The 16,473-nt window shown below is 36.7% G+C and overlaps 1 protein-coding gene across 2 annotated transcripts; it reads left to right on the top strand.

Annotated features, from left to right (window-relative positions):
* Window positions 1–8,379: 8,379 nt before the first annotated feature.
* On the top strand, window positions 8,380–12,561 carry LOC149248981 (heparanase-like protein 1). Of its 2 annotated transcripts, XM_089456148.1 has the most exons (9): window positions 8,380–8,645; window positions 9,484–9,520; window positions 9,612–9,795; window positions 10,348–10,496; window positions 10,625–10,858; window positions 10,956–11,145; window positions 11,549–11,674; window positions 11,906–12,005; window positions 12,127–12,561. In XM_089456148.1, the coding sequence occupies exons 1-9, from the start codon at window positions 8,415–8,417 to the stop codon at window positions 12,427–12,429; spliced, it is 1,554 nt and encodes a 517-aa protein (XP_089312274.1). In that variant the 5' UTR covers window positions 8,380–8,414; the 3' UTR covers window positions 12,430–12,561. The 2 variants fall into 2 exon arrangements, with proteins under 2 accessions (XP_089312274.1, XP_089312275.1); XM_089456149.1 differs by lacking the exon at window positions 11,549–11,674.
* The last annotated feature ends 3,912 nt before the right edge of the window (window positions 12,562–16,473 follow it).

Below are 16,473 nucleotides of genomic sequence, written 5' to 3'. Positions count from 1 at the left end.
TTGATAGCAACCAACTAACCCCATAATAGATCTTACTTTAGAAACATTCTAAGGAGTAGTCCACACAATGATTTATTTAATCTCTTTTGGGTCAACTACCATGCCCTCCTTTGAGACTATATGCCCCAAGTATTGAGTCTAGGGCTTAAAGAACTCACATTTGTTGAGTTTTTCATAGAGCTTATGCTTATCAATAATTGTATCATTGTTGTTAGGTGTTTCTCATGCTCTTTCTTGTTCTTAGAATACACTTGGATAAATAATCAATGAAAACTAACACAAACTTATCCAGATAAGGACTCAACACATTGTTCATTAAACATATGAAGGTAGCAGGAGAATTCTTAAACCTGAATGGTACAACCACGAATTTGTAGTGCCCATACCTTGTTCGAAATTATTTTTTATGGATACCTTCATCCATACTGTATACCTGATGGTACTCTGATCTCATATTATTCTTTGAGAAGAACATTGCTCCCTTCAACTGATCAAATAGATCATTGATACTGATAACGGATATATACATAATTAATGGTGGCTTTGTTGAGTTGTCTATAGTCCATGCTCAACCTCAATGTTTCATCTTTATTTCTCACAAATAACAATGGCGATCCCCAAGGTGATACACTCGACCTAATGTGACCCTTATCCAACATTTATTTTAGTTGTAGATTCAACTCAATTAATTCAAGCGTGCTCATATGATATGGGGCTTTAGATGTTGGATTTATTCCTCGCATCAATTCAATTGAGAAATCAACTTCCCTATGTGGTGGAAATATAAGGATTTCCTCAGGAAACACCTCTTCAAATTGTTTTAAGATTGGATGTTCCTTCACACAATTGTTATTGCCTTCAAGTTCATTGGTTATTTGAATAGTGAATAATTTACATCATTTCCTGCTACATCACTTTAATTGTAGAATTGTTACCATCCTGGCAGACATTGGCTTCAACTTCCCCTGCAACACCATCTTTTCATGACCCTCATTAATGCATTCAATTGACTTACCAAAGCAATAGACTTTGGTTCTTCGCTTGGCCAACCATTTCATGCTGATGAGACCGCATAAGCACCCAGAGGTAACTGGTTTAAATATGTTTTCATGGGCAAGCCATTTAGTATGAATAGGCACAATTTTACCACATGCTCCACTTGTCCTTTTATCCTTGTGGCCAGTTGAACTTTCCAGGACTCATTGTGTGTTGTTCTTGGCAATGCATACCTTTCAACCCCTTATGGAATTATATAACTAAAGTTTGATCCAAGGTCTATTAAAATAGAGATATCATGGTCATTATCATACCTTCTATTTCAATAATTAAGGCCAAAAGATTTGTCTGCCTATTCAAGTGCACTGCTACATATATGCACGATATGCTTTGGTCCATGTCACCTATGGTATCAGTTTCCTGTACATTGTACACTCTTGGGCCACCTTGCTACCACTGAGGGAAGTCCCTTTGTTGGTAGTTCTACCCACACATACAACATCGCATAGGTTCAACTTTGAACCTCTCAATCTCAGCTCCAGTGGAATTTGTTAACCAATCTCTGCTTGTAGAAATAATATTTTGTTGTTTCTCTCCTTTAGCATGGGCGTATAACCTATTGGTTCCTCCTGTAGGCTTCAACCCTTTCCCTCTAAAACTAGGCATTCCTTAAATATTCCCACCAAATGTATGCTTTTCCTGTTGGAAATAATACTGAGAGGGGGGTGAATCAGTATTATCAAATCAGTATAACTTTTCATTTCCATATTCAGATTCATATACGCTACTTCAGTTAAGGCAAACTGCGTGTATACGCAACCGTGTTTAATGCAACAAGCGTATATCCAGTAAACTTATGATTCAGTTAGTTGATCCTTAATGAGTGCATCAGAACATTATTAACCATAGGAACAGTAAACAGGAGCAGTAAAATAGAACAGATCATCATCACACACAAGAAGCACACATCAACACTATGATATAAGGTGGAAACCCAATGTGGGTGAAAACCACCTGCTGCAAGTTGTCACGCTTCTTTTAATAAGAAACTTCTTTTTACAATATTTCTGTATTGGTGCAGTCTTATACCAGCACACAAGCTTCTACCTGCAGAAGGCTACAACCTTCTCTCATTCTCCAGCTTCTCCTGGAAGGGAGCTACAACCCCCTTAACTCTTGTACTAGCCGTTCCTTTTACTAGTACGTAGGTGCTTGCCTACCGAATGCTCCAATCTTCACTCATTTTCCAGCTGCTACTGAAAGGGAGCTACCACCCCCTTAGCTCTTGTACTAGCTGATGTACTAGTACGTAGGTGCCAACCTACAGAAGGCTACAACCTTCTCTTTCATCCTCCAGGTACCACGTTTCATAAATTTTCAGACTGGATACTCCTGAAGCACAACACCATAATCTGAAAGGCCACGTTTCATCCAATTTTCATACTGGACCCATCAATATCATTGAAGCACAAAATCAATCAACACTAGCATCATCAATCTCTGAATCACCCAATACTGAATCACTGAAACCCAGTCAACAAACTGCAATCACCAGAACACAGAGCAGAACACAGAACTTTGCAACAATATTCAGAACCAACTATATCATCAGAAATCATGCATACGCTACTTGGAAGAGCCGAACCAGCATGTATATGCAACTTCACCAAAGTGAACCAGCGTATATGTCAACAATTACTTACTGATAACTTCGTTGCACTTCCTGAATTTAGACAAACCCAGATCATTACATATACAAGGATAATACATATGTTAGCAACCAGATCTAGTCCATCAGATCACATAAAGATAAGTCATTATGATCCTGATCCATTATAGATCTCACAATCAACCAAACTAAATATGCAGAACACTAACACCAGTAAATAGTCACCAGAACTCAGACTTTGCATCAACAACCAGAACCACCTGTAACTTCAAACATCATAGTTCATATTGTATACGCTACTTAGATGTATTTAACCTGCGTATGTACGCGCTTTTATCAAAGTCAACTAGCATATACATCTATAAATATTCATTCATGTTTTGCAGCTATTTCAATCTTAAGTTATACCGAGATCAGAACATTACATGCATCAGTATACAGATCTAGAACAAGCATGTTCAAACCATATAGACATGATTCATTCCAAACCATTTGATCCCGATCTATCCTTAGATCTTGTTCTCCATCAACTGCTGAGATTCCTCCTTAGCTCAGATCAAGCAAAGCATCATGAACCCATAACCTGCATACTAGATCTCATACATCATCAGATATTCAATACTTTCTGAATCCTTTGCCTAATGATCTTCTTCTCCTTTTATAGTCTTAGGCCTTACTCAATACCATGGTCCAAAACCATTTAGAACCAATACTAGGGACCCAATACCTGGGTTCAACACTTCGGACGCAATACCAAGGTCCAAAACCATAGGTCTAAATACCATGGACCCAAAAATAAGCTTTCCCACATGTACGCACTTTTCCGTGCATGAAGGTGTGTGCATACGCATATGCGACTTTTTATTAGCAATCCCGCGTGTATACGCACCTTTGTATATAGTGAACTTGCATGTATAACCTGTGCGTATACCCTACTTGGTATATGGTGAACCTGCGCATATACGCGACTTGGTATATAGTGAACCTGCGTATATACTCTTCTTTCTTCATTCTTTATAGTCTGATCATCAATTCTTTGCTACTGACCTACTGCACTATGATCTGTCATCTGTGTGAGTTGCCATCAAGGACAACACTTGTATCATAATGCCAACATTTCCATCTAAGTTGAAGATGGCTACTCTAGCTTTCATATTTTCAAAGTAGTTGTGGACTTTGAAATACTTTTTCATTCCTAGTAGTCATCCCTCTGCTTCTTCATCCTTCCTCGCCCATTTATCAAATGTAAGGGGCTTTACCTTCTTGAACTCTTCTAGTAAATATTTCGTTCCCTTCCTCTTTCACTGATTTTACTTCCTCGTTTCTACATTAGATAGCTTCTCGTGGTCATTCATCCTCCTCTCAGGAGTACTCAAAGGATTTCCAACCCTTACTATGCCTTCACTTCCCTGCTTGTACCTTTTCCCAGATTTGATGCCTTCTACACCATCAGTGTTCAATTCTTGTCTTTCATGTCTTGGTGAGCTCTATTTTAATTTGTGGATGGCTCCTAACTCGTATTTCTTTTGTCTCTCCAAATTTGATAGGCTATGTAGTATAGTTTCATTCACTTATGTCTATATTTCATGTGCCCTGTCAATATTTTCATTGTTAGCCTTGCAATTCCTTATTTCAGCCATTAAACTTCTCAATGTGTCCCTCCAGTCATGAGAGTTTTCTTCTCCTCTTTTCTCTACTAATTCTTCTTCATGTCCATGTTGAGATCTATCAGTGCTATACTACACCATTTTTCTACTCATCCATTTTCTCTTTTTCAGTCCCTTGATGTCTTCTTATGTGTTGTCACACACACAAATATTAGCCAATCAATAATATCAATAACATATTAATTTTCACCTTGGTGATCCTGCCATAAGTACATGGCTATGAGGCTATCTAAAACATCAAGTTCTGAGTCAGTACATTTGTCAAAATAAATAACATGTTAGAAACATCAATGTAGTTAGCATGCAATCCATAATCAAATGATATAAACAGTTCACATCAATATTTGCGTTCATCTACTGCACTCTGTACTAAAGCTCTTTAATTATATTTTACTTGACCTATTTTACTTATTCCTGAGCTCTTTCATTTCAAAGCATTGAACCATGCTCCAATACCACTTTGTAACACTCCCTCCCACCTCCTTAGATATTACAAGTTGAATGAGAGGTGTTACTTAGTCTTGACCCAACTTCCAAGGTCCATTACATAAGTGGGGTCACAAAATTTCTCAAATTTCGACTTCCTTAAAACTAGAAATCAATATCACCACAAATTTGGCTCGTTGAGATCTTTCCGACGATGATAATATCTCCTCAACCTGACTTGTAGATCAAAGTTTATAACCATTTAATGATATTCCAACAATGTCCTTACCACATCAGCAAGGAGTTGCAACATGGCACCGATGTGGCAACCTTCCACCCGTCATGGGAGGTCCACTCCATTGCACCCTGCCAGATGCTCAAGCCACATCATCCTCTCTCAATCCCACCTGACTAGAATCAACTTGCATCACGATCCAAACACATCATAGCAAGTTCTCACCATCATCCTTAATTTCTTAGCGCTCACCACAATGCCTCCTGACGTTATGAGGCCCACGATCTCAAGATGACATCATGCTGACATCATAACATCCATATGGCTCTCTCCATGGTAGCCACGCATCACCTAATGTTGGGCCACTTAGACCTCCTAAATGGGAAATGGTGACTACCACGTGGCACCCCACTAGTGTGCCTCATCATTGTCACTTCGACCGTGGCTTGGGTCCCATAGGGGTCCTAACCCAATTGCAAAGTGTGACATTCCCATTTTACATTTCTCAACCCATTTTTGCTTTAGGTTTAAAGGTTGAGGCACTTCTACTATGGATCCTAGCTCTGAGCCTCCATGTCATCTCGCCCGGTCTTCCCTGGCACTACTACAAAAGACACAAACCCCTCTCAGGCCCGAGACCAAGAAGTAAATCTTTGTCTTGCAATGGGAATGTCCCTCCGTCAATTTCCTCCTTATTCTCGCCTCACTCCTTGCTGAGTGTGCACACCACCAAACTTTCCAAAGTTTGAGAGCCTGAGACTTCGAGTTGATGTCTCTCTGGGCATGAACAATTATTCACCCATATACAGTTATGTGGTATGTATATCATCACAACTCCCTCCGACCAAACTTCTTAGGACTTGGATATTGTTGCACCTATCTCTCCTGAGATTTAATACTATTAATAAAGTATTTGGGCTATCTCTCAACACTGAGGATCTATGAATCTACGACCTCCTAATATAGGATCTCCTTGCATGGGCATAACCACCTACAATACATGAACTACAACCACTTCCATGATTTCTATAGTTACACACACACACGCACATATAGAAATGTGCAAAGGCACACTTTCTTATAATTTAAACCAAATGTTCAAGGCCATGTTCAACACAGACCTTTCATTAATCAAGGGCCATAAGTGAGCATAAATCCATCCAATCACACACAAGGAACATCCATTCTTATTGATAGCATATATGTTTCAACCACAACACTAAGCAACTAAATTACATTCATACACAAAAATAGGCATTCCCATCATTGACACACATTTTTGTAATGCAAATAAGCATTCACATTGTATTCACATACACAGTGGCATGAGTAGGAAACTTATCTTAGGATATAGATGACTGGCAACTAAGATTGGGACTTCAAATCTTCACCCAACCTTAGGTTGACTGCATTGTTGCTCTTTCTTGTAGTGAACCACCCCCAATCCTAATTTAGAGCCTGCGAAGGGAAGTGCTCAAGGGACATGCACACTAGTCATATGCGCATTCACATGGGAATATAGAGTCCTTAGCACCTCCACCTGATCCCCAGGAATCCAGGGTGCATTTTGTCTCCACCCAATAGAATCAAAACCCAAGGAATCTAGAGCTTCTAGAGTTCCACCCCACAACCAGTTTAGGGAATTCATAAGTACTCAAGCTGCATCCCACAACTAGTTCAGGGAATCCACAACTCTATTTCTCCACACCAACAACACCACGGGAGTCCAAATACTGAGTTTTGCCACTCACTGTGCACATCAGGAATTCAAAACCTAGTGCCTCCACCTGTCTCCTACAAGAATCTAGGGCATACTAGCTATTCCACCTGATGGCCTCCATGGGAATCTAGAGAGTTGAGTCTCCACCAATTATTCAAACTCAAGAATACAAAGCTCTATCAAGCTCCACCTGATATGAAAACATAGGATTCCATAACACTTGCTCCATATACTATCTTCATTTGCAATGTTGTTTTCCTCCTGCTAGCTTGTTCTCCTCGCAGCTGTGATCCTCCTGTCTTTGTCCCCCTCCTTCAATTGTCTCCCCCAATTCCATCTCCCTTGTTTTTCCCAACACATTGTATGGTTGTGTGGGAACTAGAGCCTCCCCTGCCATGATATTGGGTTGGCTCGTCCTTTTTCCTCTCGACCATACACAACCTTTAATTGTCATGTACAATTCTCCCTCATCCTTCCAACAATGGCCCATACACAACTTAAATGTGCTACTCTACTGTGTTCAATTCAGGCGCATACATGAAGGAAACGTCCAAAAGGTAGTTGTTCTCCATCTTGCCTTAATAAATATGCCTAGCATTGTCATTCCTTCAATCAGAAAAATAGGTAACAATTACACGCAGGCTTAGCTCCACAAGCCATCTCCCCCTTCACCTCCACAAACTCTGAATCAATATCCCTTTTAACCGAGTCATCATATTTTATTATTTACATTTATACACATAAATTTGCATGGCCATGTTTACAACATTATTCACAAGAGGGCAACAATGGGTTGTTGCACTCCCTCCTCATTATGTGATGATTTATGTTCATGCTTATGGATTTCTTTTTGTAAATGTTTATGCATTTGGCAGAATAGGTCGGCACCATAGTGTAGGCTTGTTTAAACTCAGTTATATTAGATATTGTACGTCCATGATGTCCCTAAAGAGAATACAATTTTGGCTATAGTTTGATCCCTCAAGAGAGATCAAAATGACTCATAACACCTTTTTGATATAATTTCATGTTTTAAAATAGCACACTTCACTTTACAGAACAAGAAAACAAAAACAAAAAAACAATTACAACTTAAAAGATATAATTTAAATAATAAAAATTTATCAATAATTATATAATCAAATTAAAATAATAATTAAAAAAATATTGATATTTTCTAATAAATAAAATACTAAATAATATAAATTATTAAAAAAACCCGAAAAATAAACCAATCCCTATGAAATTGTGTAAGCTCAAAGGCATGCATTTTTATTTATACCATATTATTCGAGAATTTAATTTGAGGCTAGTTAAGTTTTATATTATTTGAAAATTTAATTTAATTGCGAGAAAGGTAACTGTCACAGAGGAACAGCGTTCATCATTTTTTAGTCATTGCGAGAATAACCGTTAGAGTTGCTCCACTAACCATGAAATTGATCGTAATTACTTTATTACTTTGCCTACATCATGAGCATATTACTGTCATCATTTCAGTTTTGAATATGAAATATGATTACCCGATTATTTTTTCTACATGATTAGCATATTTCACCGTTAGGCGTCACGGGTGCCAATTATGTATCTGTCACTGTACGTTTTTCTATCCATTTGCTCTCCACAAAATCAGTATACGATATATATATATATCCACCCACTTCTGGTTCGTCCTCATACTCGCTGCAAATAAGTCCTGCAATGGCGTCTTGGTTTTCTGGATTATGGATTTGGACTCTGGCTCTGTGTTGCAAATGTATACAATGCGAAAATGGTTTTAACAAGACTGTTATTGCCGAGGTTGTAGTCCAGGGAGCTTCTGCTATTGGTGAGACAGAAAAGGATTTTATATGTGCCACTCTAGACTGGTGGCCACCAGAGAAATGTGATTACGGGAGATGTAGCTGGGGGCAAGCCTCCTTGCTAAATTTAGTAAATTCCCTGCCCTTCTCCTGCTTGGTTTATCACTGGGCTTTGGATAGTTACCTGTTTTGAATTACAGTGAATTGCCTCATTAGTATTGTCTGAGGTATGAGGCAGTTTTGTTGCATGTATAAATTACTGTCATTAGTATGATGAATTTATTATTATGAAATAATTATTCTCAAAGTATGTTAGGATTGCCTGAGGTATGGTCTAAATGTATGGAGCAGTTTTTATGTCACAGAGCACAAAACAGGATATAGAGTTATGATTTATTGAAATTGAAGAGAGTAAAAAAAACTTCAAAATACAAATCTTTCTGAGCAGAGTATTTGCCTCTTGACAAAACCAGATACAGGATAATGATTTAGAGCAGAGTATTTGGCTCTTGACAAAACCAGATACAGGATAATGATTTATAAAATGTTAGGGAGTTTAAGAAACTTATTAAAAAAATTATCACAGTTAAGATGAGTCAAGAAGTAATTTAACACTTCTAAACTATAAAACACTTAGTTTAAAAATGCAGAATTATAATTTAAGTATGATTTATTTAAATCCGGTTAAAAATGCAGAATTATAATTTAATTATGATTTATTTAAATCCATTACAATAAATTTCATCATGTCCTTTAGAGAATTGAATTTTAGTGGCGCTGGTAACAATTATTCTTCCCAACCATTCAAAATCAACCTAATTAATAGAATTATAATTTATTTAAAAATAATAATTAAAAAAATATCAAATTAAATCAATAATTTATTACTAATATTTTTTTTTCTTGCCCAAAGCGCTAAACTCCTTTCACTGCAAAATTATTTATAATTTATATCAATTCTTTGTCAGGATCTTACAAACCCACTGCTGGCAATTGCTGTCGAAGGTAAGGATAACTGTATTGTTCTTTATTAAATGTATGAACTTAATCTTCAGTTGGTTAATATGAATCTGTGTGTGATCATGCTTAAATGAAGCTTTCCATCCGTTGAAGATAAGATTGGGTGGATCATTACAAGACAAAGTCATCTATGATGTCGGACAACTGAAGCAACCCTGCAACCCTTTTGTTAGGAATGATTCAATGATGTTTGGATTCTCAGATGGATGCCTTCCCATGTCAAGATGGGATGCCTTGAATACTTTTTTCAATAAAACAGGGTATGTTGTGAATTAACAGCTCAACCATCTTTACCGTTAGTAAAATAGGGTATGTTTTGGGTTTACATCTGAACTACCTTCACTGCAGAGTTGTTCTTACTTTTGCTTCTTGTGTTTAGGCATTAGCATAGATTGAACCATAGGAATAAAAGGTATATTTGAACTTATAGATGAACCATTTTAACAATGAAAGGCTATTTTTGTCTTTGCTGGATGTGTTAGGCACTAGTATAGATTTGACCATAAAAAAAACAGGGTATGTCTTTATTTCAATTCTGAACTATATTCACTGCATGGTTATTCCTGCTTTTGCTGAATATGTTAGGTACTAGTATCTGGATATAATCATAAATATAGATGTGTCAACCATAAATGTATTAAGCAGTAAGTAAGGAGGAGAAAGAAAATATGATCTCAATGTTCTTTTAACCCTTTGATATTAAAAATCAAAATTGAAAACATTGTGATTTGCATCAGTTTTCGTTTGATTATTTTGGCTCTAGAGTACTTGATCTTTCGATGCAATCATCTAATATTACAAATTGAATGTAGGGCTGTGGTAGCTTTTGGATTGAATGCACTGAATGGAAAGCGTTTGATGTCAAACGGTACTGCAGAAGGGGCTTGGGATTCAAGCAATGCTCGTGATTTTATCCAATACACAGCTGACCATGGTTACAAAATAAAGGCATGGGAGTTAGGTAAGCTATTATTCTTAGCAGGTTTGTTGCTTTCTGAGCAGTTTTAGAGAGGTTATAAGAGCAATTGATGGATCCATGAAGCAACTTCAGTCTTAAGAGCATCTAAGAATTTAAGGTTTCCTGAACAGGAAATGAGCTGAGTGCAAGTGGTGTTGGAACTACCGTCAGTGTTGAGCAGTATGCAGCTGATGTAATTGAGCTTCAGGAGATTCTGAATGAGATTTACACGGACTATGTAGAAAAACCTTTCCTTGTTGCGCCTGATGGATTGTTTGTTGATGACTGGTTCAAGGAGCTTCTTCAACTAACGGGACCAAATATTGTGAATGTTGTTACACATCACTTCTACAACCTTGGGACAGGTACATAGGACTAAAAGACTATAGCTTTTCACTGAAATGTTTTTATCTTTCAGATAGCTAGAATATTGGCCACTTCAATAATTTCCTTGCTGATCAGGTGTGGATACGGACCTTGTGGAAAAGATACTGGATCCCTCATATCTGAACCAAGAGGCATCTACATTTAAGGACCTCCAAGCTGTCCTCCAGAATTATGGGCCTTGGTCAAATGCCTGGGTGGGTGAATCAGGGGGAGCTGCTAACAGTGGGCGCAATCTCGTAACCAATGCTTTTGTAATGAGTTTCTGGTAGGCTTATCTGTCATTAGTTTTTGGTAATGCTTTGCATTGTAATTTCTGGTGATGGTGGGTTGAGTTGCATTACGGAAGCTTCTATTTTCACTTAAACATACAAACAAAATCAGTTAGCACAAATCAGAATTTCTAGGTGACATTTTGGTGAATGTATATCTATTTTCAGAGTCATCTTATGTTGGCTAAATGTGGATATGCTATTGTCTATTTTAGTTTAGGATATTTTCAGTGCTGGCAACTTAATGATGGGTGAAATTGTTCTAAATCACAGAGACAATCATATCTAAAACGAAAATGAACAAGTCATGAAGCTTAACACACTTAATTTAATCTTTTATTTTCATATGGTAATTCACAGTTCACTAAGAAACTTTGGCATTCATTTCAATGAGGGCAGGTATTTAGATGAGCTTGGCATGTCATCATCGTTCAATACTAAGTCTTTCTGCAGACAAAGTTTGATTGGTGGTAACTATGGCCTTTTAAACACAACGACCTTTGTGCCAAATCCCGATTATTATAGGTAAAACTTCTTCGTTTTATTTGCAGGAAGCTTAATCATTAGAATTAGCCCACCAAGCTGTAGTAAATCAATGTTATCTAAATATTATCTAAAAATGCCAAAATTATTGAAATTTTTGCAAATAATTTTTTCTCCACTAGTGTTGCTGGTTTAGATATATCTGTACTTCTTTAAATTTGTTTACCAAGCTTTCATAGTTTGGTCTTTTGCTTTCTTTGAACTGTAATGCAGTGCACTTCTTTGGCATCGACTCATGGGAACACGCGTTCTTGCCACAAATTCAATAGGAACAAAGTACCTACGGGCTTATGCACATTGCACTAAGAATGCTGTACGTATGAAGCATCTGTCACTTTCAACCAATGCTGTCATTAAATCATGGCCATGCTATATTATATATTTATCTTCAGACTCTATCTATCTAACTTTTAAAACTGTTGTTATTTTGGCAGAAGGGAATCACTTTGCTCTTGATCAACTTGAGCAGGGACACCGGTATCTCTATGCAGGTCTCTACAGGTTCAGGAACTTCCACAGACGGAAATTCTAGACTGGAATATCACTTAACAGCAAAAGACGGTGATCTACAGAGCCAGACTGTGCTCCTCAATGGGAACATTTTGGAGATAACACCTGATGGTGAGATACCCTCTTTACCGGCAGTGACAGTTCCTGCTAATGGACCAATTAATGTAGACCCTCTCTCTATTGCATTCGTACAGCTTCCTTATGTTCAATTCACAGCGTGTAGCTGATAGGAATTGGCTGTAGAATTAAAATTACCATTTTGTTGGTTATTGTAGCTGAAATTGAGTTGACTGCTATTGTTGACAATGAGATTTTCGATCGGCTAAATGGCATTAAAATATATTTTCAGCAGATAAAAGTACGCTGCCTTGGATTCAAATTGGGATGATTACCTGCATTTTTTTCTTCTTAAATAAATAAAAAAACGCTGCCTTGGATTCAAATTGGGACGATTACCTGCTTTTTTTTCTCTTAAGTTTCTTCCCAAAAATATTATGTTTTTGGAAATTGTTCTCTCACTGACATATCATTTGTTCATTTCTCATCATTCTCATGTTTGTGGCCATAGCAATTTGCAAATGAATGTATTTACAGCATTACAAGCCGTAAAAGCATGGTATTCTGGACCCATTGATGTGTCATCATGCTATCCTCAATTCAATTCAAGGAAAGATACGAGCAACAATGGCGATCAATGGTCTAATCAACATAATGATTTTTTACTGAGAGCAGATTCAATGGTTTTGATGGAGCACAATTAGACTGCAACACTACTTCATAAGGTGGATTTGATGAAGTTTTTTGGTACTGCAAGTCGTTGCCGAAGGAATATTTCTTTCAAACTGAGAACTATTTGGTATGAATAACAAATTAGAGTATTCATGAAATAAACTAAAGCCACCAAATTCCCCCTTATCTCGATTGTGCAAGCAAGGCATCCAAGAAGAAATTGCGGCAGTTTTCAGGTATATATAGTCTTGCTTGACATACGTAGTTTCGCTCGAAATTGATTTATAGAAACAAAACCTCCACGCATAACAGTTAGACCACAACCTTCCATCATATACCCTGATTTTACAATTTTACAATTCCATGATATGCCCTGATTTTACAAGGACACATAACAGTTTCACTACAACCTTCCATCATATACCCTGATTTTACAATTCCATGATATGCCCTGATTTTACAAGCAAAAGGTCAAAATCCACATACCGGATTTTACAAGTTTACAATTCCATGATATGCCCTGATTTTACAAGGACACATAACAGTTTCACTACAACCTTCCATCATATACCCTGATTTTACAATTCCATGATATGCCCTGATTTTACAAGGACGCATAACAGTTTCACTACAAGTCTACAACCTTCCATCATATACCCTGATTTTACAATTCCATGATATGCCCTGAATTTACAAGCAAAAGGTCAAAATCAACATACCCTTTCCCTGGGCAACAATTTCCACCAGTCAATTTGTTTTCTGGCCGAAAGCTTCATCCCACGACTCAATTTAACCATCCTTCCCCTGGGCAACAATTTCCGCCAGTCAATTTGTTATCTGGCCGAAAGCTTCATCCCACGACTCAATTTAACCATCCTTCCCCTGGGCAACAATTTCCCAGTCTGCACACCATCATATATATACTCATTGGGTGTTGCAAATGGGAGCTTCTGAAAATATAGAGACTTGGATAATAGTGTCTTCATTGCATCCCGTGATATTGAAAGATGCGGAAAAAATAACTAGCCCATTCGTGCACCGGTCCAATTCTATCTAAAATATCAAATTCAAAGAAAAGGGTGTTTTGCTTTGAGTGGTTAATTACAATGATTCACAAGTTTGATCAGTTCTAATAATTAAGAATATGCATTTTTTATATGGGTATCTATATCAAATTAGGAAAAAAGTGTTTGCTTTTCGTTGATAATATATTGATTTAAAGTTTAATTGCTTAATGATTAAGAACACGTGTTTCTTTTTATTAAGTAATAGGTTTAAATTTAACATATCTATTAAGTGTAAATTATTAATATCTTTTTATATTGGTTTTTACCATTTTTAAGCCTGGAGGTTGGTTGAAGAATTCATTTCATATCAAACTATTCAAAGCAAATAACAACTAAGCCCAAAACTTAAGAAATCTAAATCATAACAAAATTAAAAAGGAAATGAGTGCTAATGAAAGTAAAAAGGAACCATAATATTGGAAAATACAATGAAACATGAAAACATACACAATATGTACATTCATGAATTCATTTCTTGTTTTTCTTCCCTATGAAAAATCATAAATTTACTATGCATAATAAAATTACACTATGGATGCCTTTCAACATTTAGATAATCTAACATTAGCAATTGGGACCTCTAGCGAAATCTTCAAATATTTCATGCATAGTACTTTCTCTCATAGATCCTCAAGTTCTCCAAAAGGTTGTTTAGAACTTTTCTAAAACTATACATGCAAATTTTTCTTTTAAATATCCTACTTTAGATCATCACATGTTCAATTAGGGATCAAAATGACATCAAAATATTCAGGCATAATGTCTTCATAGCCTTCAGATGAAAGAAAAGAAAGCAAGAAAATGATCAAAGATCATTCGAAGAGATAATTGTATTAGAGTATATGAATGATCCTAGATTGTATTCATGTTGCACATCTTCCTATTGATGATTGGGATTGGATTATTATATTGTTTGTCATCCATCTTGATGATTTATAGCAGAAAAAGTGGAGAAATCAGCTCACAAGACCCTTTTTACTAGTGGCTCCCAGTTTGGCAAATTAAAGTTTGAAACATTTCGGGAACTTTTTGAGGCATCAAACAACATTTTTTGTAGGGGTAAAACTTTGGCGCTTTAGTGACGCACCTTATTTTCCTATTCTACACATAAAGACCTTTCAAACAGCACAAGAATCGCTTCAATCGAAGTTCATATGCAAAATTTATGTCACTTAGAAGTTGATCTTCTTGTTTTCAACACCATAATTTGAGAGAATGCCACGTTAGCCCCCATAATTCATGGAAAAGGGGTTAGCCACATGATTATTGTTATGCAACCAACTCACAAAATAGAAGAAAAGATACATCAACGACTTAAAAATTATCCTCTTCGAGGGGGAAACCTCCTTTACATTACATAAATGAACAATTCTTGGATGATACAAATGAAAAGACCTCCTTTGTATATATAGGAGTCTAAGTGGTCACAATATAATCAGAGCCTACATAACAATAATAATGTAAGGGGACAACAATAAAAATAGTGGGCTTCTATGGGGCACAATAATAACAATATGGGGGATACATGGGTGCAACAATAACAATAAGGGGGTTATACTAACAATAACAATAAAGGGGTTACAATAGTACTACAGGGACCTAACATGCCCCTCTCCTTCAAAAAAGTGTTGTCCTCAATGCTTGAGTCTTTTTGGATGCTTCTGTATAAAATTCTCATCCTCCCATGTGGAATTTTCAACGGGTAAGTTCTTCCACTTAATGATATACTCTGAAATTGATTGATTTCGTCGTTGTCGGGTTCTTGTTTCCATGACTGCTTCAAGCTCAAATTTGATTTTTCCTTCGTCGTCAAGTTCTGGCAACACTGTTTGAACTGGAATCTTGTCACCGATAACTTTCTTTAAGCATGAAACATAGAAAACTAGGTGTACTCGGGAAGATGCAGGCAACTCCAATTTGTATGCCATAGTACCAATATTTTACAACACCTTGTAAGGACTGTACTACTTGGGTGAAAATTTATTATTCTTCTTAGCTTGCTTGAGAGACATTTATTTGTATGGTTGTAGTCGTAAAAATACCCAGTCACCTATATCAAAACTTCTTTCACTACGATTTTGATCTGCCTATTGTTTCATTCGATTATGTGCCAAAGTGAGGTTATCCTTTAAGAGTTGAACTTTTTTTTGATGCTCGATGTGATCTTCCATTGCTTGAACCTTGGAATTTTCTCTTAAAGATGATGTGATGGATGGTGGATGATATCCACAAAGTGCCATAAATGGGGTCATTTTTGTTGTAGTATGGAAGGAAGTGTTATACCACCATTCAGCTAGAGGTAACCACTTGACCCATTGTGTTTGTTTATTAGATACAAAGAAACAAAGATATCCTTCCAAACATTTGTTCACTATTTTAGTTTGCCCATCAGATTGAGGATGATAAGATGAGCTATGAGCTAATTGAGTACCAAGACAAGAAAATAATTTCATCCAAAAATTTCCAGTGAAAATG

The sequence above is a fragment of the Pinus tabuliformis genome, chromosome 7 (genome assembly GCF_031772625.1).
Source record: "Pinus tabuliformis cultivar Carrire ecotype Pingquan chromosome 7, CPIR1, whole genome shotgun sequence".
Lineage (NCBI taxonomy): Eukaryota > Viridiplantae > Streptophyta > Pinopsida > Pinales > Pinaceae > Pinus > Pinus tabuliformis.
This window is presented reverse-complemented; position numbering and strand designations above follow the sequence as displayed.